This window comes from Phoxinus phoxinus (assembly GCF_949152265.1).
Source record: "Phoxinus phoxinus genome assembly, chromosome: 15".
NCBI classification, from domain to species: Eukaryota; Metazoa; Chordata; class Actinopteri; order Cypriniformes; family Leuciscidae; genus Phoxinus; species Phoxinus phoxinus.
The window spans coordinates 7,993,150-8,019,094 of NC_136890.1; the positions used below are offsets into that span (position 1 = coordinate 7,993,150).

The window sequence follows — 25,945 nt, forward strand, 5'->3', positions numbered from 1 at the left end:
TGGTTTTACAGATGATTAAAACATCCTGTTTGTCATTGCATGCACAGAATGCCATATCTTTGATTTGAATATGACTTGGTCAATGTAAATGTGAATATTTGCCTCTTTGTTTGGAGTCAGCATTTTTTTAATTGGTTATTTAATTTTTTTTAGGAAGTTGGCAGAATGAAGATAGAGCTTTTTGCTGACATTGTTCCAAAGACTGCGGAAAATTTTCGGTAAGAAGATTCCTCAATCAATTTATGTATAAACACCATAAAAAACTGCGTTTGTGTGTGTTATGTAAAATGCTTAACCATCTCTTTACTACTTGCATGGCAATTTATTGGTTCTTCTAAAAGTTCTAGTTTTTGGTTTATTTGTGCCAGTCCTCATAAGAGACATGTGAATCTGTTTTTCTGTCTTTCAGGCAGTTCTGTACTGGTGAATTCAAGTAAGTCAGTCTCCGATTTCAGTGGGTTAATTAAGGGTTGTTCTACTTTAACCATGTGTATGGGTGAACGTATATTACCACATACTCATATTACATTTTTTTTTGAATGTGTTATTGTGACTGATGCTTTTGAGTATATTCAAATCATCCTAAAAGAAACATGTGTTGGACAAGGCTATAGATTAAACGGCTCTTTCTCTTTCTGGTTTTGTTTATTTGGATGTACTTTGACCATGTGCTGCTTTTGTTCAATGTAGGAAGGATGGAGTTCCCGTGGGCTATAAAGGCTGCACATTTCATAGGTGAGACACTTTACTTGGTATTGCTCACAGATACAAAAATAACAAAAATGTAGATCGCAAAATTTATTAGAATATGCACTACTTAAAAAGCCATTGCTGTCTAAAAAAACCCCATAAAAAACATTAAAAAAAGTTTTCGGCAGAATATGGAAAGTTGTGTGTGGAGTGATGAATCGCAAAGAAACACATGTTGTATGGTGATGCTCCAGTCAGAGTGCTGTTTTTAAAAAAATCTGCTGAAATATAATAATAAATGCATCTCTAGCAAGGTGAATCATGGTGTGGGGATCAGTCATTGTGTGGGGAGCCTTTTTAGCTTCTGGTATTGGTGAGCTGCTTCACTGTGAAACGTAATTTAATACTTTGGAGTACAGGATAATATAAACCTTTATTTAACCAGGAAGGAAGACTCACTGACATTAAAATCTCTTTTACGGGAGTGTCCTGGCCAAGATAAGCAGCTGAGAGTTTACTAAGACAGTTTTTAAATAAAAGACTAATATTGCAGAATGGCTTGCTTCCCAGAAATGAAAAGTTATCTAAAGAGGAAAGATCAGATGTTATTTTTCAACAAGACAATGCTCCTGCCCAAATTGCAAAGACAACCAAAAAGTGGCTTGAGAACAAGCCCATTAGGCTCATGTTTTGGCCTGGTAAGAGTCCAGATTTGAACCCTATAGTGAATATTTGTTCTCAAAATAGACTCGAACCAACTGGGAGACAATTTTTCAATGTTGTTTTTATATATTTTTTGCCAACATATTGTAGAAATTCAGTTATTATTGGTACTGGCCAAGCTATTACTGTTGCTCATTATTAGAGTTAGAAGTTTGTTCAAGTCCATAGTTCTAAGTATAAAGCTTTGGCTTATATTTGTATGTCCTGCAACATCCTGTATTCAAATGTTTAGTAATTTTTTCATTGATCAAAGTTTCAATGCAAATACGCCTTGAATGATGTTTTGCAATTCAAAACAGTACTATGATAGTCATTTTCAAGTCATGTTTAAGTTGAGTCAAGGCCAGGACAGGAGTGTCAAACTCAGTTCCGGCCGGCCGCTGTCCTGCTCAAACCCTATTTAAACACACCATAACCAGCTAATAAAGGTATTCAGGATTACTAGAAACTTCCAGGCAGGTGTTTTGGAGTTAGACTCTGCTGGACAGTGGCCCTCCAGGAGCGGAATTTGACACAAGTGTCCTAGGCTATTGTTGGGGACAAAACCGTTAAAGACCCAGGACCAGATATGATGAATGAAGACCCCGAGTCAGAAGTGCAGTCAATTGAAGACAATTTTAGATACTAGAAAATTATATAACTACATGCATCTCATAAGCTTAAAGAAGTCATTCAATACCTTGATTTTAATCCACTCCCTTCAGTCCCCCCTTAAAGACCAATTTGGGGTCCTAAACACTACATCTGGTCTACTGTTACGATTCTATTCTTAGATCGCAACAAAGTTAGGGAGACGCCACACAACCGCTGCATAAACAATAAGGTTTATTTAACTAAAGTAAGAAACGTCAAGTGATCAGTGTAATTGTTAGTCAGCGTGTCAGTAGGGGATGGGCGATATGGCCTAAAATCCATATTACGATATACATTGCAGCCTCTTGCGATAACGATATATATATCACGATATATAAATTATAATAAACCATTTCAGAACAGGTTACACAGACCCTAAGGAAAGCCAAACAACTGCTAAATGTATTTTTTTTTTTAAAGAAAGAAAGAAACAGTGTATGTAGTTTTGAGAACATTTATTGTTCAAAACTGTTCATACAACATAATGTTGCAGATAAATAAAATTCAAGTACACTAGCTGCAGAGACTTTTAAGTAGCCCTAATGTTTATATTATGGCTAGAAGCTTATGAAACCCCAAATTCAAAATTAGAATATTGTGAAAAGGTTTTCATAAAGCTGTAAGTCATAATCATCAAAATTACAACAAATTAAGGCTTGTAATATCTCACTTAGCATGTAATGAGTCTATATAATATATTAGTTTCACCTGCTACTTTTGCATGATATTAAAATTTTTCGAGTTTCACCTGTATACGTCAACTAAAGAAAATGCTTCAAGTATAAAAGTTTATTTACAGTAGTGCCATGCCATAGACAGTAAAAAGTGCAAAACAGTGTAGAAGACACTCGAAATCAAATGTAGTTTTAGTTTGGCTATTTTTTTTAAAGGACACAAAAGATGCAAAGAGCAGAAAAACTGATGTATTCTCAGTTAAAAAGCAACACAACAACGAATCTTAAAATCGGGCACACGCAGAGATTTTGTGTTTACACCACTATTTTGTGAATACGCGCTGGTATTCAGTGACATGTTTCGTTTTGAGGTGGTAGAACAGATTAGTCGTGTGTGTTACCGAACTGTTGCCCCACGCACTCTGTATAGTCTGTATAGTTTGCTGCTGCTCGTCGGACGGCTTAAATCCGAACTAAGTCCAAATAATGGATGTTGCACCGATCTTTTTCACCAGCTCCTCCGTTTCACTTTCAGCCATGTTTACTCAAGATGACGACAAATATGATGTGTTTCAGCCGGTTGCAGCTCGTGGCTCTAAATTTTGCGGGTAGATTGTGTCATCAACATGCATTATCGCGATAGTGCAATATAATTAAAATCTCTATAGGCCAATTTTGGCCAATTTAGGCCAATTTAGGCCAATTTTGTATAATTTATATCGCATATAGTTTATATCGCCCATTACTACGTGTCAGCATGTAAATGTGTGTAGCAAGTTCAAGTGACATCAGTTCAACTAAACATAACCAACGTGAAGTCCAAATCAAAACATCATAATAGGGTAAAATGGATCACATCAGATTTCCGATGCGGAAATCTCCCATAACCCACACATCCTGTCTGCTCTCCGGAAGCCTCCAGAGCAGCAACAACACCAGCGAGCAATAGTCTTCTTTCTCTGTTTGACCCAGTGTCTTTTAAAGTACCATGATTTCGTTCAGGTGTAAAGCCACGCTCTCCAGCAATCAACCTGTAACTCGCGGACAAACACAGAACCACTCACTGAGCCGTCACACTACCAATTGAGGCTGCTTCAAAAATTTTGATGAATGCTCCCCTGGAGCAGGATATTGTTAGTCTTCAGATGCAAAAAGTATTATCAGTATTATCTCAGTCCCACTTATCTCTCTACATATATTTTGAATAGTGACTTAGCCAATGTGTCACTGTTTCTCTGCCGTCAAGTCTATTATTTACGTTTACCATTTTGGATCACGTAGTTGACCGTATTCAAATGTAGACCCTCAGTTGAATTTAGACACGGGTTTTTAACCCATAATGGACGCAATCTTCAATTTTACTCTTCCGATTTACATAAACGCACCTAAATGTACTAATCCAGAGAGTAATTCAAATCAACATCACAAATGACAGAAGTAGTCATAATTACCAGTAGCAGAGAGAGCTGGATAACCAATCCACTTAAAGCTCGTCCCATGTTCTGTATCATGTATTCATCATATTCACTCAGGAGGACTATCGGCTTCTCTGAAGTTTGTCCTTTCACTTAACCCATGTGTAATGATAAAACACTTTCCAGAGGTTAGTGACACAATATACACACAATCAGAATACACAGAATTGTTCCCCGAACTAACACATACAAAACATAAAGTGCAATCACCATCACACACGCTCATACCAGACGCATGAATATGAACTGCTCAAAAGATTTAAATGTTGCATTTTTCTGCAGGTTTTACCTAGCTTTTACATGGACTCTTGTCCAGTTTCACAGCACGTCTCTTCAGTCACCTGGGTTGTTTTGGTTAGTTATCATTGCTTTGTTTTGTTTAAGCTTACTTAGCAGGCTGATAAGAGACAGAGTACCAACCCTGCCTCCACTCAAGCAGTCTCTCTCTCTCTCTTACTGCAGAAATGGTCTTTTCAACAACCTCATAAGACTAACTTAGACAGAATATAATATTAAATTAATTACAGTATAGAACCCTTAATCATTTACAAAAGTTAAAATGTAAATGTTTAACATGTACATTTTTAACTGTCAAATAAAAACTTTTACGACTAAAATACATTATGCTCGGAGCCTTTATACGGATATCTTTAGTTTAAATGCTGAATGCACTTAACCTTTGTTCTCCAGACTTTCTCTTGCATCTGCAAAAGCGGTCTTCATCTTTAGCCACTACAATGTCTTGGAATTATCCTATGCCACGTCTAATGACCTGCAGGAGTGAAAACTATGATAGCCATATTAGTTCAATATCAACACAGCCTCACAGATTCAGCGATTAACCGTAATGCTGAATCTGAAACTTCTATACAGTTCTTGCCCATAAGGCAACCAACATCATGCTCCTCATATAAATGAATTAGTTTAGCTATGGTCTACACAGGAATGAATGATAGTCACCTAATGGTCTCAGCTGGCTCTTGAAAGCCCATTCCCATTAGCTCTATCTAGAATCTCCTTTTCCTCTGGGTGTCCCCTGTCATAATTGCATGTAGTTGTGGACACTGGTCACAATGTAAAACAAGCCATCCAAGGAATGTGGTTTCTGGTGATAAGGTATAGCTCACATTTTTGGGTCAGACTGCTGCAACTTCTTAAAGCTCACCCCCTGTCTTAGGTCGTCCCCCGGTTGGCCAAAGAGGATCTTACCCGTCATTGAGAAATCACCTCATACACACACCTCATTTCCCACTACGAAATCTTTGACAGTTTTCTTCAACAGAATCAGGTGTTTTCTGAAGCTTAGGGGAGGTGCCTTCAAGAGTCACCAGAGCCATTTGGACTGCCTAGTATCATTAACGGGTTAATTAAAGCAGTATTTAATCACTAGAATCTATTAGACACCTTCAAAGCAGCTAGCAATGCTGAGATTATACACAGTGAATTTAGTCATAACACCCATGCATTCAGTGTATAGTTCTGTAACCAGAGCCAAGATGAGACAAAAAAACGTACCGGTCATAGAATAAATTAGTCAAAAATGTCACCAACTATCATTTGAGGTCCGTATTATTATTTTAGTCCTTTAGTTTTACTTTGAAACATTTAACTACAAATTGGCCTCTTAATGGCAATCATTTCTTTTAACATCTATGTGTCTTTGATTTTCAACTGAAACACTCTGCTTTCCTATAAATAGCTTGTCACTTATGACACAGGCTCAGATAGCAGCTTTTAGCTGACTTTGAATAAGAGAGAGAGACTCTTGGGGCATTCAGGACTGGTAAACTGCATTTTCATAAACTTGTAGCATCGACTTGATCTACTATTTTTTTTAACATCTTTGTCAGAATTGACTTGCATTTTTAAAGAAACATAATAACATAAACATATTTGACTTTAGCCCAGTTGATTTAGACATTGCAAATTTCCACCCAGATCGAGACTCTGTTACGCTGGCAGTTTCAGCCACAGCACATCAAGTCATGGTGTGGGCCAGATTTAGATAAGCGAATTGTTTCATTATATCCAAGCACAGGCTTATCTTTTGAAAGCAAAACATCAGCTTCTAAGTTTTTCAGGATGTCAACACCAATTGTCGTGCCTGCCGTATTTTCACCAACCCAGCATTCAGTCCAATAAACATTGCCAGAGGGACGGGAACAGATTTATGGTACAATTCATAAATGAAATGTTATCACAAGTACAGGATGCCGCTGACCCCTAATCCTCACCTAACAAGCTCAATAGTGTCTACTACTATGTTAACTTTCTTTATTCACCCTGAGTTATTTACAGAATCTTGCCAGATGGCCTGATTTGCCACAATTTTTACACTTTGGCTTTGGTTTAGAACTATCATGGGACTTGTGTCCTCTCTGACCACACCGAAAACATTCTATGTTACCTGATGATTTGGTTTCAGCCTCTAGAGAAGCAGACGCTTTGCCTGAGGTTTTATCATTGTGAGCTTGAAAACGGCTCCAACTTACAGCACACCGTCAAATCAGCGTGTCCCAATTAGGAATGTATACAGAGCCACTGATAAGCAGTTCTCTGTATACTTTTGACAGTCCTCCGGTGGCGGAATCAATCACAATAGCCGAATCATAATCTTCTTCACTATTATTAGCAGCACAGTAATTTTCATACACTGTACAGAAACGCTTAACATATTCTAAGGGGTTTTCACCAGGTTTTTGTTTAACTTGCGTCACACTTGCGTCCAGGGAAATTGATCCCCAACCTCTGAGGTCTCAGAGCTATGTTTCTAGGTACCAGCATATCTAAGAAAACAAGTCATTTCATCTCCCCAGGGTGCCAGTTGTCCATTCTACCAATACAGGACCTGTAACCGAGAATACTAGCACACACACATATACACAGGATACAGTTTCTCCAAGGGCGGGGTTGGTTGAGTTCAAACAATATTCATCATAATTCTTATTCTCTAGTTAGTCTACGTTGTGTAGACCCTGTGACCTCCGCTGTCTTGGTCAGCTAGAAGAGTACATTTTGTTTTCACATGTTTTATGTGCCCCTCAAAAATATCGGGAGTGCACATTCCATTAAACAGACATTTAATTCTATAACTACATCTCATATGTTTAAAGAAGTCATTCAACTCATTTGATATTTTGATTAATCTTGATTAATACCTTGATTATAATCACTTATTAGATATACTTTGAAGCGCCAGTGGATTCCAGAATCCACCCACCTTCACTATATTACCTCTAGATCAGAAATTTATAGCGAACAATATAAATGTTGAATATCACAATCAATGTAATATAATGTCAAGAAAATCACAATTACGTAATATATTTACTGGAGTGAAAATCTCACAAACATTGCCTATGTTACTTCTACTTTTCAACCTGCTAGTAAATCATAATGTCCATCACACTAATTCTAATGTATGTTCTGTTCTTTTGGTAGGGTGATAAAGGACTTCATGATTCAGGGTGGCGATTTTGTCAATGTAAGTTTTGCCTTGTGATCCAGACAATGGAGTTGGATTTATCTTACAGGTGTTTCGCTTGTTTGACATTTATAGAAGTTTTTTTTTTTTGTGCAAACAATGTATGCGCTCTGTGTACTGACTGCCATGCGTGACATCATCAAATCAAATAAGGATTTTCCCTTATAAATAGGCAAAGAAGGTAAATAAGGATGTGCCTTATCTTTGCAGTAATCCAGCTTTTGTATTTGTTTGTATTCAAATCAATATTCATTAGGTTTTAAGTTCTGACATGGCGAATTCTTTTTACATTTTCACTTTATTTCTTAAATAAACTAATACCAAATTATTTGATTTTAGGGGTGACCAAGGCCAACAACAAACAGAAATAACTAGCTTTTAAAACTAAATTACCTGTAGCTCAAACATTGTAGAGCATGGCACTAGCAACACCAATGTCATGGGTTCGATTCCCATAGAATGCATGTACTGTAAACCACTTTGAATAAGCTGCTGAATAAAGAAAAATACAATGCGCTCCCTATACGAGCCTAAAGCAAGAATAAGCATTATATACATCCACTAAAGTTTCCCAAGTCAGGTTAATATTTCCAAAAGGTGTTTTGTTATACACTCAGTCAGCGCAGACAGGTGTATAGTAGATCAGTGGATCTGCCGAAAGTGCACATTTTGTATGCCTCCCTTATCCACAGTTTCCTACGGCCCATGACTCTTTGCGTGAATTATGGGAGTAACTTCTGTTAAACCGTAAACAATCAGCGAAAGATTCGCTCTATAACGCAATGTGTGTTTTCAAAAACTGAGTACAATGATATTCTACTCACCCCTCAACCATCGAACATTAAAAGGACATTTTAAAAGCATTAACAAATTACTGATTATTTACACAGCAATATTACAGACATTAAATATCACTGTATAATATATGTCTGTGTTATGTAACACATTGCCTTATTCAAATATATTCTTTAACTGGAACAGAGAGTGATAATAATTCAAATTGCTCTCCGTCAGTGTGACAGACAGTAAATATTGCATTTACCTGCTTTAGAAACATTCCAGTAAACACTGCTTATAGTGTTTTAAAATGTAATTGTCCCCCCTTTTCATTTCTAAGCATCCGTGTGAAAACAAACCTGGAAAAGAGACGTGAGGATTTGGGGAGAAAAACAAGAGATTCTTTGTGCATTCCAGTAAATTATTAATGGGATATATTCTATATTAAACTTACAGAAATCAGATCACAAATGCACTGTATATGTTGTATTTTTTACAGCGAACAAAGAAAAAAAAAAAAAAGTAAATAATCAACAGGGAAATAATGCAGCAACTGAAACGAGCTCTTGCCATGGATGTTGTTTAACCACGTCACATAAAAATACCAAGTTACGTTATTCTCTTGAACATGAAGGACATTTTTCATTTAATTTAGTCAAACTGACGGATAAGGATTATTTGTAGTGCAACCTTATCCGTTTGAATTTATTTGTTTCAGTCTTTTTGAATAGAACTTCTTCCCATAATCTTAAATCAGCCATATCACCCTGTAGCCCAAGAATGGTTGCGCACTGAAAGCTAAGCAGGGCTGAGTCTGGTTAGTACCTGGATGGGAGACCTCCTGGGAAATCCAGGTTGGTGCTGGAAGAGGTGTTAGTGAGGCCAGCAGGGGGCGCTCACCCTGTGGTCTGTGTGGGTCCTAACGCCCCAGTATAGTGACGGGGAACACTATACTGTCAAAGAGGACCGTCCTTCAGATGAGACGTTAAACCGAGGTCCTGACTCTCTGTGGTCACACAAAATCCCAGGATGTCTTGAGTAGGGGTGTAACCCAGGCATCCTGGCCAAATTTGTCCATTGGCCTCTGTCCATCATGGCCTCCTAATCATCCCCATATATATATATATATATATATATATATATTACTAATTGGTTTCATCACTCTGTCTTCTCTCCACCAGTAAGCTGGTGTGTGGTGGGTGTTCTGGCGCACTATGGCTGCACATTGGTGGTGGTTGAGGAGATTCCTATGTTAAAGCACTTTGAGTGCCGAGAAAAGCGCTATATAAATGTAATGAATTATTATTATTATTATTATCATTAAACCGTAGGCTTGTTGGGAAAAAGGTGGATATGAAAAGCCAATTTTATGTCTATTAGTGAGCTGACAAGTTGAATCTGGTGTGTTTGATTAGGGATGCATACAAATTTGCAGAGCTGGTGGGACTCCAGAATCCGAGTTAGGAACCACTGTACTAGTAGACCAATCGGACAAAAGGGAGGGGAAAAAACAGCAGCGACCACAATGCAGCACTATGTAAAAAGTTCCGTAAAAGTTAAGCTCAAATGACAGCATTTGTGGCATGAAGTTAATTATAACTCTAATACTAATACTTTCTTCAGTGATCTACTGATATCATAATGCAAATATTTTAGTTAATTGTAAGTATGAACAATCTTTACTGATTTTTATAAAGTGAACATAATCATTACTTTTATATTGTTATTAATATTTTAAGATGAATACTTACTGGACTTATGTTTAGGTTAGGTTTACTTGATAATCCATATAATTTTTTCAATGAATGTTCAATTGAATCCATTTCAATTGTTTTTCCACTACAATAAACACTACTGAATTTGATCATAAAACTAAACATTTAAAATTCAGACATATTTGGAGATCTAGAGTGACAATTGATGTTTCTATGCATTTTTGTAAATGGTCTGCTATACTGTTATAAAGAATTTTATCGGTTTTCAGCCATATAAATATTAGCAGCTGCACTTAATTGTGTATTTTTGATCAATCTGAGCTTCTGAACAAGTAATACTTGTTTTTCCTCCTTGAATATAAGTTCCATATTCTCCTATATCATATAGGAGTCATAAAAGGCTGATGTATCAAATATGATCCTAAACAAAAGCACACATACTATGTCTTTATGACTATGACTTTGCTAAAAGTGTTTTAATAAAGTGCTGGTGTAAAAAAAGAAGCCTTCAGACAGTCCAGCACATTCCTTGTGGCAGTTTGTCTGCCTCTAGTGGTCATATGAACCTACTGCAGACAAGCTATCTCTTGACATTTGAGTGATTCAGATCTTCTGAGTGTGAATGGTTTTAAATGCTATATTTTTGCCCATCAGGGTGACGGCACTGGCATCTGCAGTATCTACAGGGGACCATTTGCAGATGAGAACTTCAGAATGAAACACTCTGGCCCAGGACTCCTGTCACTGGTAAAGCTTCTATACACACTGCCCTGTAAATAAACTCTCGCTGTACCTTTACAGTATGCTTTATGCCAACATATCAGCAGTGTTCGATTAAGTGGTCTCTCGGTCAGAGTACTGTTATAACGTCAAAGTGACCCAAAATCTGGCTTTTTTTCCCCATTTCAAATGCAGAAAAAACTTTTTAAAAAAAAGGAGGGTTATTTTATATTTTTGGATATACTTTATTTGCTAACACTTTATTTTACAGTGTCCTTATTATATATGTTACATGTACTTACCATAGTAATTATAACAAATTATGCATAATTACATGCAATTGACCCTCAACCAAATCCTACCCTAACCCTATAGTAAGTACATGTTGTTAATGAATATTACTCAGTACTTAAATATACAATTACATTGTAACAATGACACCTTGCCCTTGTTACATTGTAATTATATATTTAAGTACCGAGTAATATTAATTAACAACATGTACTTACTATAGGGTTAGGGTAGGATTTGGTTGAGGGTCAATTGCATGTAATTATGCATAATTTATTATAATTACTATGGTAAGTACATGTAACGTTACAAGGACATTACAATAAAGTGTTACCTTTTTTTTCTTTTGGTTTTGGGTTAAACATGACCTGGACATATTCTTGACCAATTTAGAGGGATTCGCCAAATCAGGCTTTTAAATGTGCATTAAACCGAAATGCTTGTAACTTTAGAATTTGTTTCTCATTTTCCTGACAAAGTGACTGACAGGACATTTAGCACCTGAGAAGTCAGGCAAACATGCAGTACAAATATACATTGATATTATAGGATAAACACTCCATTTACCTATCAGATTATTTATTCTCTGCCGTTTCCAAAGGAGACGTTAATGTTTGTTTTTCCCGATAGGCCAATAGTGGACCAGGAACAAATGGCTGTCAGTTTTTTATTACCTGCACAAAGTGTGACTGGTTGGATGGGAAGCATGTAGTATTTGGTAAGTCTGAAAAGCCATGTTGTTGATTCTGTTCTGAGAGAACTCGATCACTGGTTACACCATTAACTGCTTTGGGTTTTCCTTACAGGAAAAGTGGTGGATGGTTTGCTCGTCATGAGGAAAATTGAGGTGAGACTATATTTTAAAAGTTTTAAGTTGATTCATTTCAAGTTTCATAATCCTTTCAAAGGAGTTTACAAGTGATCCTGTTGAAGATTTATAAGTTAACTAGTGTGGCAAGAGATCTGCTGTGCTTAAAGTAAATGAAGAAATGGGATATGTCAGCACTTACCTTCGGTTCTGAGAGAATTCTTTGTTGTTATGTATGAGATGGGAGTTCACAGTACTTCATTGGTTTTACAGAACTTTAAGTGTTTAACCAAGAGAGAAAAAAATCTAGAAATATTCACTTAAATGGAGCCAGCTGACTCTTCAAATAAAATGATAATAATAAAACATGTACCGGTAGTCAGATAAATAGACCTGGGACCTGAGTGTTTTATGTGACATTAATCGTATTTCTCCATAAATCTCCATTACAGAATGTACCAACAGGACCCAACAACAAGCCCAAGCTGCCCATTGTCATTGCCCAGTGTGGAGAAATGTGATATATTTTGTACTGTTACACATCAGCAAAGACACATGACCTTTGCTTTAAAGTAAATAGACAAGCCATTTTGGATGACTCACCATTCATGATCTCCATTTGCAAATCGCCTTTTGAAATTTTTGTAGTAATTTTGTGGGATTAACTGATTATTTGTGAAAAATTCTTGGATGAACAAGGTTGTAGTTCTATTTTGTACAATGTTAATTATAGCAGAAGTAAAGATAAGAAGTCGTCACTGATTCAAAGCCGATTTCTTGATTCGCTCATATGTCACTTGCAAATGTCCATAAAAGACAAACTTGACATTCAAGACAAACATGTATTCTTTATGCATTCTGAAGAACAAGGCTTTTTATTGTTGATCAGTCTTTTGAAAGAGGTTTTTTTATCCTTCAATAAATTTTGACTCATGTTTTTTAAAGCTTGGAACGTTCTTTTTCATTTTAAATTCAGAGAGAATCGAAATCAGGACATTTTACTGAATCATCATAAAGGGCTTTTCGAGTTTATGATAGTGAACCAACACCTTAAAGGGCACGCCACTCAATGCAAATTCCTTATGAGTGTACTCCCTTTGTCTTTTTATTGTTACTTACCCTAACCCACATCCTAACCCAGAAACCCCTTCCCCCATCCCTTGGACCGTGTCCCACTCAGACAAAAGGGCTCTTTCAGCTGAAGTGCAGGAAGAGTTTGGGCTCGGTGGGAGGCTTCTAGGGTCAATGTTAAAGCCCGTCTTTGTGTGGGACAACAGGGCCGGGCCATTAACAATAAAATCACACTTCAACCAGGTCTCCTCAACAGTGCCAAAAACATATTTACATGACAAAGGGGAAGGGGGTAGTTTGGGTCTGTCTCACAACTTGCCAGGGTCTGTCTCATCCATGGTCGTTGAGTGCTCCCTTTATAATGCTGTGGGAGAAGTCAATGATGGGATTTATCTAAAAAAACACATCATCCTTTCCTTGCATTGAAACCATTCCTCTTCCGAATCTCTCACTGATGAATAAAGCCTGCTTTATTTTTGTTCTTTGTTGGTTTGGTGTCTGTTAAATATTTTGTTTGTGAGATGACTGCTGGAGAGATAATGTTTTGACAGTATAAAATGCAGACATTTAGATATAAATGGGTTTTTAATGATATACAGCTTTGTATTTACATATACACCAATTCCCAAAATGATTATACCAAACAAATAATGGAAAGAAAAGAAATATGCAATATAGCAATACCAATAAAATAGTATTGCAATAGGGTGCTAATTGATTTATAAAATAGGATACAACTAAAATTATATATATATATATACACACATTATATATATATATTATTTGATGTATATTTATCAACTTTGTACATAATTCAATTCAATGAGCTTTATTGGCATGATAGGGAAGCTATATTTAAAAATATCTTAAATGTACATTATCGTTCATGTTCTGGTCAGTATTTTCTTTATGTTTGGGTTTTACATATATATATGTGCCAGAATGTCTGGAAGGTTAAATGGGGTCTTGAATTCTGGGCGGTAGTAAAAAAAAATCTAACCAATCATGGCCAGACTTAATGTTATTTCCATTTGATTGACAGTAATTGTATCCAATACGCATCAGTGAAATAATTGACGTTGACAAATCACAAGTTAACCGACCAATTGGATTGAGGAATGGGTGGAGAGATGTGACAGAATATCGTCCGGCATCTTTACTCAGTCCGTCCAGTTCGATCGGCAACGGGAGCGGAGAAAGGAAAGCGGAGAGCCCGAAGGCAGCAGCCCCCACCACCGCCGGCCCAGGTTACCATCTAGCACCGGGAAAAAAACACACTAGAGAGCCACCGCCGGCTTTAACAACAAGAAAACAACATGAGCAGCGAGGCCGAAACACAGCAGCAGCCGCCGCAGCCTGCCGACGACGTGGAGAGCCCGTCCAGCCCGGCAGCCGCAGCTACCGCGGGGGATAAGAAGGTCATCGGTAAGCTTTAGCCCCTTGGCCTACGGTCTTCATTCCTTCAAAATAATATATATTCTTTCATGAGTCGACGTTTCAAGTTTTGATGCACTTTTTACGTTAACGGATTTTTCAGTTAGGGAAAGCGTGTGGCCTCACCGCGACTGTGTGGTGTCGTTATTCAGTCACAAACGCACTAGAACCGCTGTATACCCGTGGCTACCGGTTTATAGTTTTTGTTATGGAGTTGTCAGGCTCAGTCCATTTCATACGTATTAAGATTTAAAAAGGTTAAACTTTAGACGTTAAAAGGTCTCAGTAAGTTTAACAGTTACGCGCCGCGTTCCAACACATCCGCGTGTGAATTGATAACCGCCATGACGCGTGCTCGAGCCCGCGGCCTACTAAATTGAACAAGAGGCACAACGCGGTTCTCGCTTTATAGAACTTCTATCGCGATAGAGCCACTATCATTATTATTTACTGCACCAGAGACCCAATACGATTATTTTAGTGTAAATATACGTATTTGTTTACTAATAAAGGCTGTCTATGAAACAGACCCTTGAGCTTGGCCTTGAGCGTGACATGATGACCCAGATCATTTTGAGCATAAACCACATATAACGTTACGAGTCCAGTGGTCGCGGTCACTACGAACCGCGTCGGATTTTAAACCTAATGGATTAGTTTGTGTTGGATTCTCGGGTAAGCCAGGTTAAGCGCTCGCTCTCTTTCCCTTTGTTCGTGCGTGTGGTGCGTTTGACGCGTCGTGCATACGTGTCCTCATCTCGATTAACACCATCAACGCCGACCCCGGAAGATCCCATCATCCCACAGAAGATTTATTGTATAGATTACAAAACTGTAGGACTGTGGATACTGATAATCTATATCAGTCTCGCCACACCAGATATAAAATGTCCGCCGTGGTGTTTGGATGATGGACGCTTCTTTTGTCTGATCTGCCGATACTAACCCAGGGACTTTTCACTTGAAACGATAATCACTTGTCAAATCTAGAGCTGAACGTATAGATTTGTCTTCTCGCAGTGCCTATCGTGTCCTGTAGTGAGGATGGAGGATCAGGGCTGTTTGGCTTCAATCCGGCCACATGGCTGAGGCTAATGTGCTAACTGCAGTTAGCATCTCAACATCATCACTTCCTACTTCACAACACATTGGGCAAATTAATGTGCTTATTAATATACTGCAGTGTAAAGTGAATTATTGAACAAACACCCGGTCCACTTTCACCCAAATATCTAGGGGTTTAAATGCCATTTTAAAACAAACATTTTTTTGTTTTAATTGTAACAGTTTTGTGGAAATTAGGCACATTTTCTGAATTGTTTTTATTATTTTTTACCAAGTTTCTGTATAATTCCTATCATCAGTGGTGATTCTTATTACTGTAATAAAGTGACTTTATGGTCATGGATATTTGGATTGATTGTCAGGAAAACGTGAAGCAAAAAAAACAAACAATAGGTTCATAACAAAGAGATTTTTATTTCCCCTTAATACAATTTTTATTTATTTATGGTCATGGTAATTTGGATTGATTTGTCAGGGAAATGTGAAGCAAAACCAACAAGATCATAATAGTTTTTTTTTTTATGCAAAATTTAAATTTATAAGACTTTTAGAGCTAGTGGGAATCTCTCAAACCTTTTTTCCAGTCTAATGTAAAATTGTTGGCGTTTAAAAGATGGAGTTTTCCATCTTTTAAACGCCAAAGCCCCCCAGATATGAATATCCTTGGGTCAAAGCCAGGACTCCCATCCACAAATTTAGAAGGCAGCCATTTATTTGAATTTATAAAGATACAATTTATACTGTGAAAAATCAATATTATTAATGTTTAAAATATATTTGGAAACTATTTTCCTACTATGCTTATATTGTTGCATTGCAATTTATTTCTACTAAATATAGAACTGTACTGTTAGATTTTTATTTTCATTTATTGTATTACATTTTTACACTGTTTCCCTTGCGGTTCCCCGGGGGTGCCCGACCCCAGATTGAAAACCCCTGTTTTAAACCATTTGTAATGTCTTTATTTCTTTAAACTCTTGCCTGAAGCTTAATTTTCTTAATTCTGAAATTGGCTTGTCAGTCATCATAACTTGAATAAGATGTTAATAATGTGAAGTCTGAGGGTCAGATCCTTTCATGGTGATGGAGGTTCTTCTGATAAGAGCAGCTGCTTTTGCATCACAGTCTATTAAAAGCACCACAGTTGGAGGTTATAAATAGTGGACACAAAATGAACTCCACTTGCAAAGAGTTGCTTTTAAATGGCTTTGCTTGTTTAATGCATCTTTTTCAGTCAACAGTTTTAATTTGATTCTTGAAAATACTATTTTTGACACGTCTTGGATCTATCTAAACAATCTGTGTGTTTTTTCCCCCTCTTTGTAGCAACAAAAGTCCTGGGGACAGTTAAATGGTTCAATGTAAGGAACGGCTACGGTTTCATCAACAGGTAAATAACATTCAGCCTCTAAAGACTCTCCAATATAATATGTGGGTCAGGGAACATCCACAATCCTATTACAGCCTTTATGTGCTTATAAAGCTAGACCTGACTTGCACGCTATTATTTATTCAAATATTTAACTTGCTCTTCGACTCTGCATGCTTGTTTATTCTCCATCTGTCCTCAATTATTTAACATTTCACTCTGAACTTTTACAGGAATGACACAAAGGAAGATGTCTTTGTGCACCAGGTAATTATTTGCTCTGATTGCCACCATATTGACATACCAACTTGGTTTTGGGGACGATGTGTTTTCTGATTGCTTTTGCTTTGTATCCAGACCGCCATTAAGAAGAACAATCCAAGGAAATATCTTCGTAGCGTTGGGGATGGAGAGACTGTGGAGTTTGACGTCGTAGAAGGGGAGAAGGTGAGCTTGAGATTTCTTTGTTTCACCGATACTCAACTTTATATTTCCTCGCATAACATTAGGGTTTAAAATACTAACAAATAAAATATTTTCATGAAATTCATTAAAGGGATAGTTCACCCAAAAATGAAAATTCTGTCTTATTTACCCTCATGTCGTTCCTTTCGTTTTCTGAGTGATTTCTGTCCCTCCGTTGACAGTCCACACAACTTCCACTTTGATGCTTCAAAAGGTTCATACAGAGATCGTAAAACTAATCCATTTGAATTGAGCGGTTAAGTCACATTTTCTGAAGAGACATGATCACTTTCTATGATGAATAGATAGAAGTTAGGCCTTTATTACATATAAACATTCATCAACTCACAAATCAGTTGTGGTAAGTGGAAGTTGACGTGCAAGAACCAATAAGGATTATTTTCGTGTTACGCAACACGTTTGAGCTTCCACAAGAACCAATGATGTTCTCGCACGTCAAGCAGGTTCGGTTAATCGTCTGGTTATGTTCGCTGATCAATGTGAATAAAAGCCTAAATTAAATCTGTTCAGTGTATAAAGTGACGCGTCTCTTCAGAAAATTGACTAAACCGCTCTATACATATGGATTGGTTTTACGATCTCTTTATTAACTTTTTGTGGAAGTAGCTTGGACTGTCACTGGAGCGACAGAAAGCTCTCAGATTTCATCAAAAAGGATCTTTATTTGTGTTTCAAGACGAATGAAAGTATTTCAGGTTTGATACAACACTGGGATGAGTAATTAATGGTTCTGGTGCACTCTTTATTTATATAAATGTATACATACATACACACTATCAGTTAAGAGTTTCTTTGGATATCTTTAATGCATTTTGATCTAAAGCCTTAAGTTAAAATTTGTTTTGGATACAGAAATTGAATTTCTTAAGAGTATTAATTTGAATACGTGTAACTTAAGAAGCTGGTTGAAAGAATGTGGAGAGACTAGATTGGCAGCTTTGAAGAAAGTGTCTTTTGTTTTTAAATTACAACATTTGCTTGTTCACTACTTCATTCCAATACATTCATTTATTTCATATTTTGACTGTCTAAAATAACAATTAACTGTTAACAATTTTGACTGAATATATAGTTGGGACATTAGGGTTACTTCCTCAAATGTGCTAAAAAAATTCTTAGTGGATCCAGAAAAAAAAGGGTTAAATTATCTACTTTAAACTATATGATGGAGATATTGATTAAATATCACATTTCTGCCCAGACTATAGTAGAGCAGCCCTTTCAGAGTGCCTTACAGGAAATTCCTCCATTCTGCGGCCATTATCCAAACTAAATGTGCGTCTATTGAATTAGCAGACATTTGATATACATTTTGTCTTCATTCTATCAGGGTGCCGAGGCAGCCAATGTTACCGGCCCCGGTGGCGTCCCTGTGCAGGGTAGCAAGTATGCGGCTGACAGGAACCGATACAGGCGGTACCCACGCAGGAGGGGTCCCCCTCGTGACTACCAGGATAACTATCAGAGCGACGGGGAGGGAGAGGTACGGGAGAAGAGAGAAGGGGAAGAAATTCCCCCTGAGGGTGAGATGGAGCAACAGGAGCGTAGACCCACCTACCCCGGCAGAAGGCGCTACCCACCATACTTTGTGCGGAGACGTTACGGCAGACGTCCTCCCTATTCCAACACACCCCAGAGAGGAGACATGGCAGAGGTAGGCTGACAAAGAAAAGTTATAATATTGCAAAATCAATATTGTTGCAAGCTCTTTGACTGAGAGATTCTGTTCTTGGCTTCTAGGGTGGGGAAGTTGAAGAGGGCCAAGGTGGTCTAGACCCAGGCAACAAACCAATGAGGCAGAACTACTACAGAGGCTTCAGACCAAGGTTCAGACCCAGCTTTGCATGTTGTGTTTGCAGATGTGAGCCTGTAGCAATTGAGAAAAAAAGTTAAAATAAACTAGCAATTGCAGGTTTATATTCCACAATTCTGACTTTACAACTCGCAATTTCGAGTTAATATCTTGCAATTCTGAGGAAAAAAATATTTGTGAGACTCGCCATTGCAGTGGGGTATAATTGTGACTTTATGACTCGCAATTCTGACTTTATAACTCGCAATTGTAAGTTCAATCTCACAATTCTGACCTCTCTCCAAATTGTGAAATATAAAGTCGCATTTCCCCTTATTTTGTTTATTCAGTGGCGGAAACAAGCTTCCATAAGGATGAAATAAAAAAATGACAGTTCTAATTTGATAGAATATTTGTGTCTATTATAAATTATTTATTAAATTATGAAAATTTTTCAAATTCATGTGCCCTCATAATCTTTAATCAAAATTACTTCTCTGTGTTTACTGTTGTGATGGCTGGACAACCTGTCACTCACAGGAGATTGACCAATAACAAACCACAACGATTCAATCAATTCCTCATGGACAAAAGTCCCACTCAACATTTTTTTAGAGAAGCAGTTACACTCATTGTGTGTGTGTGTATGTGTGTATATATATATATATATATATATATATATGCGCACACGCACATCACATTAGGGAAGACCCCCGTTTCATTCCGACTATAGCTCCTAAATCAGAGTTCCTCAAATCCTCCTCTGGATGGCCACTGCCCTGCAGAATATACATCCAACTCATCAAAAACACCCAAGCAAGCTGATCAGGGTCTTCAGAGTTACCGGAAAACTACAGATAGGTGTTTGATCTGGGTTTAAACTAAACTCTACAGGGCTGGATTTGAGGAAACCTGTCCTGAATACTGTAATTTGACTAGTTTTGCAATGAGTGACAAAAGTCTGATTTTAAACCTCAGTAGCAAAAATGTAGTTGGCAAGTTTGGTATAGTTCTGTTAATATCCAAACTGTCGGTTTTAAAGAATTCATTTAAAAGGTTTAATCACTCACGTCTGCATGGCATAATACATATTAAAATGTTTTGGAAAGGAACAGCATTTTATGTATTACGCTTGTATGTTTTCTATGTTGTTGTTATACTGTATAATAATGCTGAAAACGTGCCTTTCTGCTCGCATTTATTTATTTTGACCTTTTTTATGAAATTCAGCTGCAACCCATAGTGGAAATTAATGCTGCCTTCACATGCTTCACATGGATTTCCTAGTGTGAAATTGGACATGAATGCCCTCAAGGACGGCCCATAAACTTTAAACGCTGCAGGGGAGAATTACTGCTGTGACTGGCTTTATTTTTTCCACAACAGCAACATCACTATATCTCGTCTTTAAGTATTGCTTATTTGCATTTGACTAACCATTTGAAGCATATCGTATCTTTTATAAACTGAAAAATATTTTTTTTATCTTCGTTAGCAAGCTACCTAGATTGTACTGTGAATGGTTGTCAACAAATGGGGCGCTACATTTGATTTAAAATTAATGTCCAGTACATTTTGGCTTTAATAAGATTTCGTCAAGAAATAGGCAAGAATAAACCTGGTACCCTCCATGATTCCAATTCTTTCTAACAACAAAGCACTTGAACGAGACAAGCTCATAATCGCGACTTAAGAAGTGGAAAGTTGGAAATTTCCGATAGCATGTGAAGGCAGCATATGTAGTCAAGCATGACTGAGTTCTTGGGCCGTTGCATAGACAGATGATTGACTAGTAAGACTAGTCTTAGCAATGTATATTGTTTATTTAAAGGGATGGTTCACCCAAAAATTCTTTCATTAATTACTCGCCCTCATGTCATTTCGAAACTGTAAGACTTTTGTTCATCTTCTGAACACAAAGAATTTTTGTAATGAAATCTGAGAGCTTTCTCATTGACGGCTACCCAACTGATACTTTCAAAAAGTTCATGAGAGATCATATGAATAGAGCGGTTTAGTCCAAATTTTCTGAAGAGACTAAGTTATTATACATCATTATATGATGAACATATTTAATTTAGGCTTTTATTCTCGTATAACATTGATACAAACAGAAGCTCAACCGAACCTGCTTGATGCGTGACAAACCTCTTACGGAAGCTCAAACATGCTGCGTAACGAGAATTAACCTTATTGTTTTCTTGCACAAGCGAACATGCTATAAAAACAAGTCTTGAGGGTTTGGATCAATATTGGGGTGAGTTAATAGCTAAAGAATTTATTTCTGGGTGTGCTATCCCTTTAAAGATGGCTCATAACTTTTTCAAAGTTCGATGCATAAAAACATAGATTGATCTAATTTGATACAGAAAAGACTGATTACCCATAACTAACTGCTAGTTGGTCATACTAGTTATTAACATAATAGATATGTTTATGCAACTGGTCCCTTTTAATGGCTCATTTGGCTCGACGTACCTCTGAGAACGTGACCCTGATTGCTCCTCTACTGCTGCAGCTTTTGTGGCCATTTCTCTAAATTGAACCTTTAGGTTTGTTGGGTCTTTCAAGCTTCATGTGTAATTGAATGTGCATTAGATACTCATGTACACCAAGTTCTCAGCATAACCAAAAATATATAATTTTTTAGCAGGGGGCCCCCACGTCCCAGGCCAGTGCGGGAACCGCGGGAACCTCGGGAGCCCAGGGAGCCCAGGGAACCCCGGGAAGGGGAGGAGGATAAGGAGAACCAGAGTGAGAGTGGGCAGAGCCAGGAGCCCCGTCAGCGCCGCTACCGTCGCAACTTCAACTACCGCCGCAGACGGCCCCAGACAACTAAGCCTCAGGACGGCAAGGACAGCAAGGCAGCCGATGCATCAGCCGAAAAATCAGCCGCTCCCGAAGCCGAACAGGGCGGAGCAGATTAACCGGCTCGAACATCTAAACCATCCGGCCGGGTGGGTTAACCGCTTCAGATGAGAAGTTACTGCATGTAAATTAACACTTGTTTATCAAGTGTGTTGTGATTTCTGACTGGAGCGCTTTCTTAGGGTGAACTAATCATGGTTCCATTCTGTAGTAGGGTTTTTCTTTTCTTTTTTCTTCCAGTCTTTGGGCTGCTTTTTTCTTTTTGGTAAATAACATGAAATGTGAACATGTCCAGACAACATTTAACTCCCAAAATAAAAAAAAACTAAATGCAGAAGAATAAAAAATAACAAGAAAATAAAGCCTATTTGTTTGAGCATTAAGATTTCTCTCGCATTGCCATTCTTTTCATGACAATTGAGCACTTTTTAATTTAATTTTTGTTTACATGTCATGGTATGTTTTACTAGGTTTTGATGCTGATTACAAAATGTATAATTTTACATGAAAAGTGCTTGATTTGTCAGGAAAATATCATTATTGTAAAATAACTTCTTAAAAATAGCCTTCAATTTATGTATGTTCGTGTGAAGGGACTAGGGTGTTTTCATGAGATTTCCATTTGATCATTCATTGTTATCAATTATATGTGGGATAGGATGGGTGTGGGGGGGTCTGCATATAATGGATGGTGCTTCAGTTTGCACTTTTCCTTGATGGAAGGCTAGATGATAATGCAGTGGATTTGATTTAGCAGACTGTCTGCTCATAGCAACTTCTAAAATCGATCAACCAGTAGCACAGGCATGCTAATCTCTTTTTGTGTGTGTTTGCCTTTTGCAGTTTTGTCAAGAAGAAACATCCAAGATCTGAGCAATAAGAAATGGATATGATCGTCTAAGCTTGCAAAAATGCATTTCGACCAGATTACCACCGATTGCCTGCAGACTCTATGCAGACCTGTTTTCTTTTCCATTCTTTTTATGTGACAGCTAAAAGTTTTGGGGAAACGGCAGATGTTTTTCTAAATCGGTCTTAAGTTTTTACACCAAATGGTTTTTAAAAGTAATTTGATATCTGGTCAGTTTGACATTTTTAAATAACTTTTTATGTATCCAAACATGAATTTTAACAAAGGCAAGCTGAAATAAAACCAGAAACAATTCTTCTAGTGTGAGTGGTGTTTAACTAACAGTTCATGCTGACAATGTTCTTATTTACATTACAAGCACTTCAGACACAGTTTACAGAGATCCTAATATTTTAGGTGTCAGAAGAACAGTGTTCCATGGTGGAGTTAAAATCCGCTCAGACGTCAGTCTCCTTGCGTAGTCGTGCCATACGCTGTATGTTGTTCTCCATCGCAGTGCGGTTCGTGATCTCAGTGGCACAGCTGGCAGGAAACCAACCCCTCTCGCCATCTCTCATCCGCTCTCCATGACACCAACCTACAACACAGCCAATCACACTCATTCACTTAATTGTACTATATGTACACGCAAACTCCCAAAAAGCATTTAACACTGAGTCAGAGGATGTGAACAGCTATGAGGAGGGAGAGTTGTCAACCCACACTTGTTATTCTAACACAACGACTGCATCCGAAATCGCATACCGGTACTTAGTAGGCAAAATCAATTTTGTGACAAAAGAGGAATGCCCAAATTCACAGTACTCATAAAAGAGTAGACAAAAGGTACCAGGATGACCTTCTGGTGAGATTCTGAAGTGTGCATATGGTGGACACTTTACTATCCCATAAGGCCACAGAAGAGGATTTGTGAATGGCAGTGTAGTGATGTAACTGATGCTGGTAGGTCACATGATAATAATATGGCAAATGTAGTATGTCAGGAATACATAATATATAGAATGTTTTTTGTTTTTTTTGTGGTCGTAAAGTACTTATTCAAAATAAGTGCCTACTTGAGAGGCACTTGAGAGGCAGCCAATAAAAGTGGGGTTATGAGGAGTAGGGTTAAATGGTCTGCCTGGAGTATGATCGAAATGACAGAAAGCCACCATGCTTACCGTCCACTTCCTGTAAAACGATGACCACTTCTGCCTGCTGCAGACTCAGCTCATCTGGTGCTTTTGGCATGTAGGCTTTGGTAGCTTCATATTGAGGCAAGTCTTGGAATCCCCAAACAAAATTAAGTGTCAAAGATATAAGATGTTAACATGACTAGCTTAACCAAAGAGTGGTTTACAAACAGAATTCATGTGCACAAAAATTTACAAGTTACAAGGCTTTTTAAATGACAAATTGCATTAATCAGACTCACCACCATTTGCAATGCTGTTGCTTTGTTTGACATCACTGAGCCCTGTGACCCATCGAGCTCTGTCCAGCCTACAAAACATTTCACAGGAATAATCTTATCAAAGTAAATAGGGCAAAAACACAAAATATTATGGTGTAATATTTAGATTGTGAAAAAGTTATATAAAAGGACTCTTTTTCAGTATAACTGGTTAATATGGTTTAAAAAAATAATCATGCATATATAGCCTTACACACATTCACTAAGTGATACATTACTTGAGGCATATTTAATGCACACATTTCTAGAGTCTCTAGATTATCAACATATTCAAAACTTTAACCCAAAAGTCACATAAACGCAGGTGGATGGAAACAGCTATTGATAACTTACTTGCTTTCTGCTACGAATATCATCTGTTCACAACGGCCTTCGCTGTTGGGACTCATCGTCAGCTTCAGACTGAGTTTGGAGTCTGTGATTTCCTCTTCCACCTCCACCTTCTCCACGGTGGCATAGTCCAACACAACATAACTCTCCTCACTAAATAATAAAGGAGTGTTATTGACATACCAGCACCACCTAACCCTAACAGCCCATAATATCACTGCACGGACATAATGACAACGCAAATAAACCTTGAAGGGGTTGTTCAACCAAAAGTAAAAATTCTGTCATCATCTACTCACCCTAAAGTCAGTCAAAAACCCATACAACTTTGGTTAATCTTCGAAACACAAATTCAGATATTTTTTTAAATGAAATCTGAGAGGTTTCTGTCCCTCCATTTAAATTGCAAGTAACCAAACCTTTGAGGATCCAAAAAGGTCATAAAGCAGCGGAAAATGAATCAAAGTCTTGTGAAGAGATGTACAATAGCTTTATATGATCAGCAGATTTCATTTAGGCTTTTATTTAAAAGCACACATACATATATAGCACATCCTCACATAAAGTAAATGAAATCATATAAATATCATCATATAAAGCGACCTTATCTCTTCAGAAGACTAGCTCGATTCATAAGGATTTGCTTTACGACTCCTTCCTTGGGACTTTTCAGGATCTTACCATTTTTGGTTACTTGGACTTTCAATGGAAGGACAGAAACCTTACAGATTTTTATAATAATATATGAATTGATGTTTAAGAGATGAACCAAAGTCTTATGGGTTCGGAATGACACGAGGGCGAGTAAATTATAACAATTTTCTAAGCCGTTAAATGCAAGTTACCCATTAACTGAAAGTGGCAAGGATCGAGATGTTGGCTATGTTCTGTCTACGTTTGGCAAATACTGATAGATAATGTATGTTTACATTTTTAAATTACTATTTATTTATTAAAAGCAGACTTTCATCTAGAGTAAAATACAAATATATAGTTCCAAGGCCAAAGTTGTATTATTTGCATGTAGGACAATGTATTTCTCAGCCGTAAGAAGAAGCATGTCAGACGTTTGAAATTAATGATGTTGAAATGGTGTCTAACTAAGCTTATTGATGGCTGAAAGTATTAGCAAATTATCCAAAATGTGTATTATACCAACAGGGAAGGGGTCTTGAGTTCTGCAAGCCCAGATTTCAGTGCAGGATCGGATCGG

At 37.5% G+C, this 25,945-nt stretch overlaps 3 protein-coding genes across 4 annotated transcripts in view; 2 read left to right on the plus strand and 1 right to left on the minus strand.

Annotated features, from left to right (window-relative positions):
- ppih (peptidylprolyl isomerase H (cyclophilin H)) overlaps positions 1–13,539 on the plus strand; it is a 34,318-nt gene extending 20,779 nt beyond the window's left edge. The window contains exons 2-9 of one of the 2 annotated variants that reach the window (XM_079636628.1): positions 154–218; positions 410–433; positions 691–735; positions 7,637–7,679; positions 10,826–10,918; positions 11,813–11,900; positions 11,989–12,029; positions 12,443–13,539. In XM_079636628.1, coding sequence (XP_079492754.1) covers positions 154–218; positions 410–433; positions 691–735; positions 7,637–7,679; positions 10,826–10,918; positions 11,813–11,900; positions 11,989–12,029; positions 12,443–12,511 — 468 coding nt within the window. In that variant the 3' untranslated portion in view covers positions 12,512–13,539. The remainder of the gene's footprint in view (positions 1–153; positions 219–409; positions 434–690; positions 736–7,636; positions 7,680–10,825; positions 10,919–11,812; positions 11,901–11,988; positions 12,030–12,442) is intronic. The other variant, XM_079636629.1, reaches the window with a different exon arrangement.
- Positions 13,540–14,043: 504 nt separating this feature from the next.
- On the plus strand, positions 14,044–23,243 carry ybx1 (Y box binding protein 1). Its single transcript, XM_079637532.1, has 8 exons — positions 14,044–14,486; positions 16,890–16,953; positions 17,166–17,199; positions 17,290–17,379; positions 18,749–19,072; positions 19,159–19,244; positions 21,861–22,167; positions 22,922–23,243. The coding sequence occupies exons 1-7, from the start codon at positions 14,378–14,380 to the stop codon at positions 22,135–22,137; spliced, it is 984 nt and encodes a 327-aa protein (XP_079493658.1). The 5' UTR covers positions 14,044–14,377; the 3' UTR covers positions 22,138–22,167; positions 22,922–23,243.
- Positions 23,166–25,945, minus strand: part of arhgef16 (Rho guanine nucleotide exchange factor (GEF) 16) — a 30,524-nt gene continuing 27,744 nt past the window's right edge. The window contains exons 13-16 of the mRNA XM_079637531.1: positions 24,736–24,885; positions 24,364–24,431; positions 24,110–24,211; positions 23,166–23,526 (exon numbers count right to left, since the gene is read on the minus strand). Of these exons, the coding sequence (XP_079493657.1) occupies positions 23,387–23,526; positions 24,110–24,211; positions 24,364–24,431; positions 24,736–24,885 (460 nt within the window). The 3' untranslated portion in view covers positions 23,166–23,386. The remainder of the gene's footprint in view (positions 23,527–24,109; positions 24,212–24,363; positions 24,432–24,735; positions 24,886–25,945) is intronic.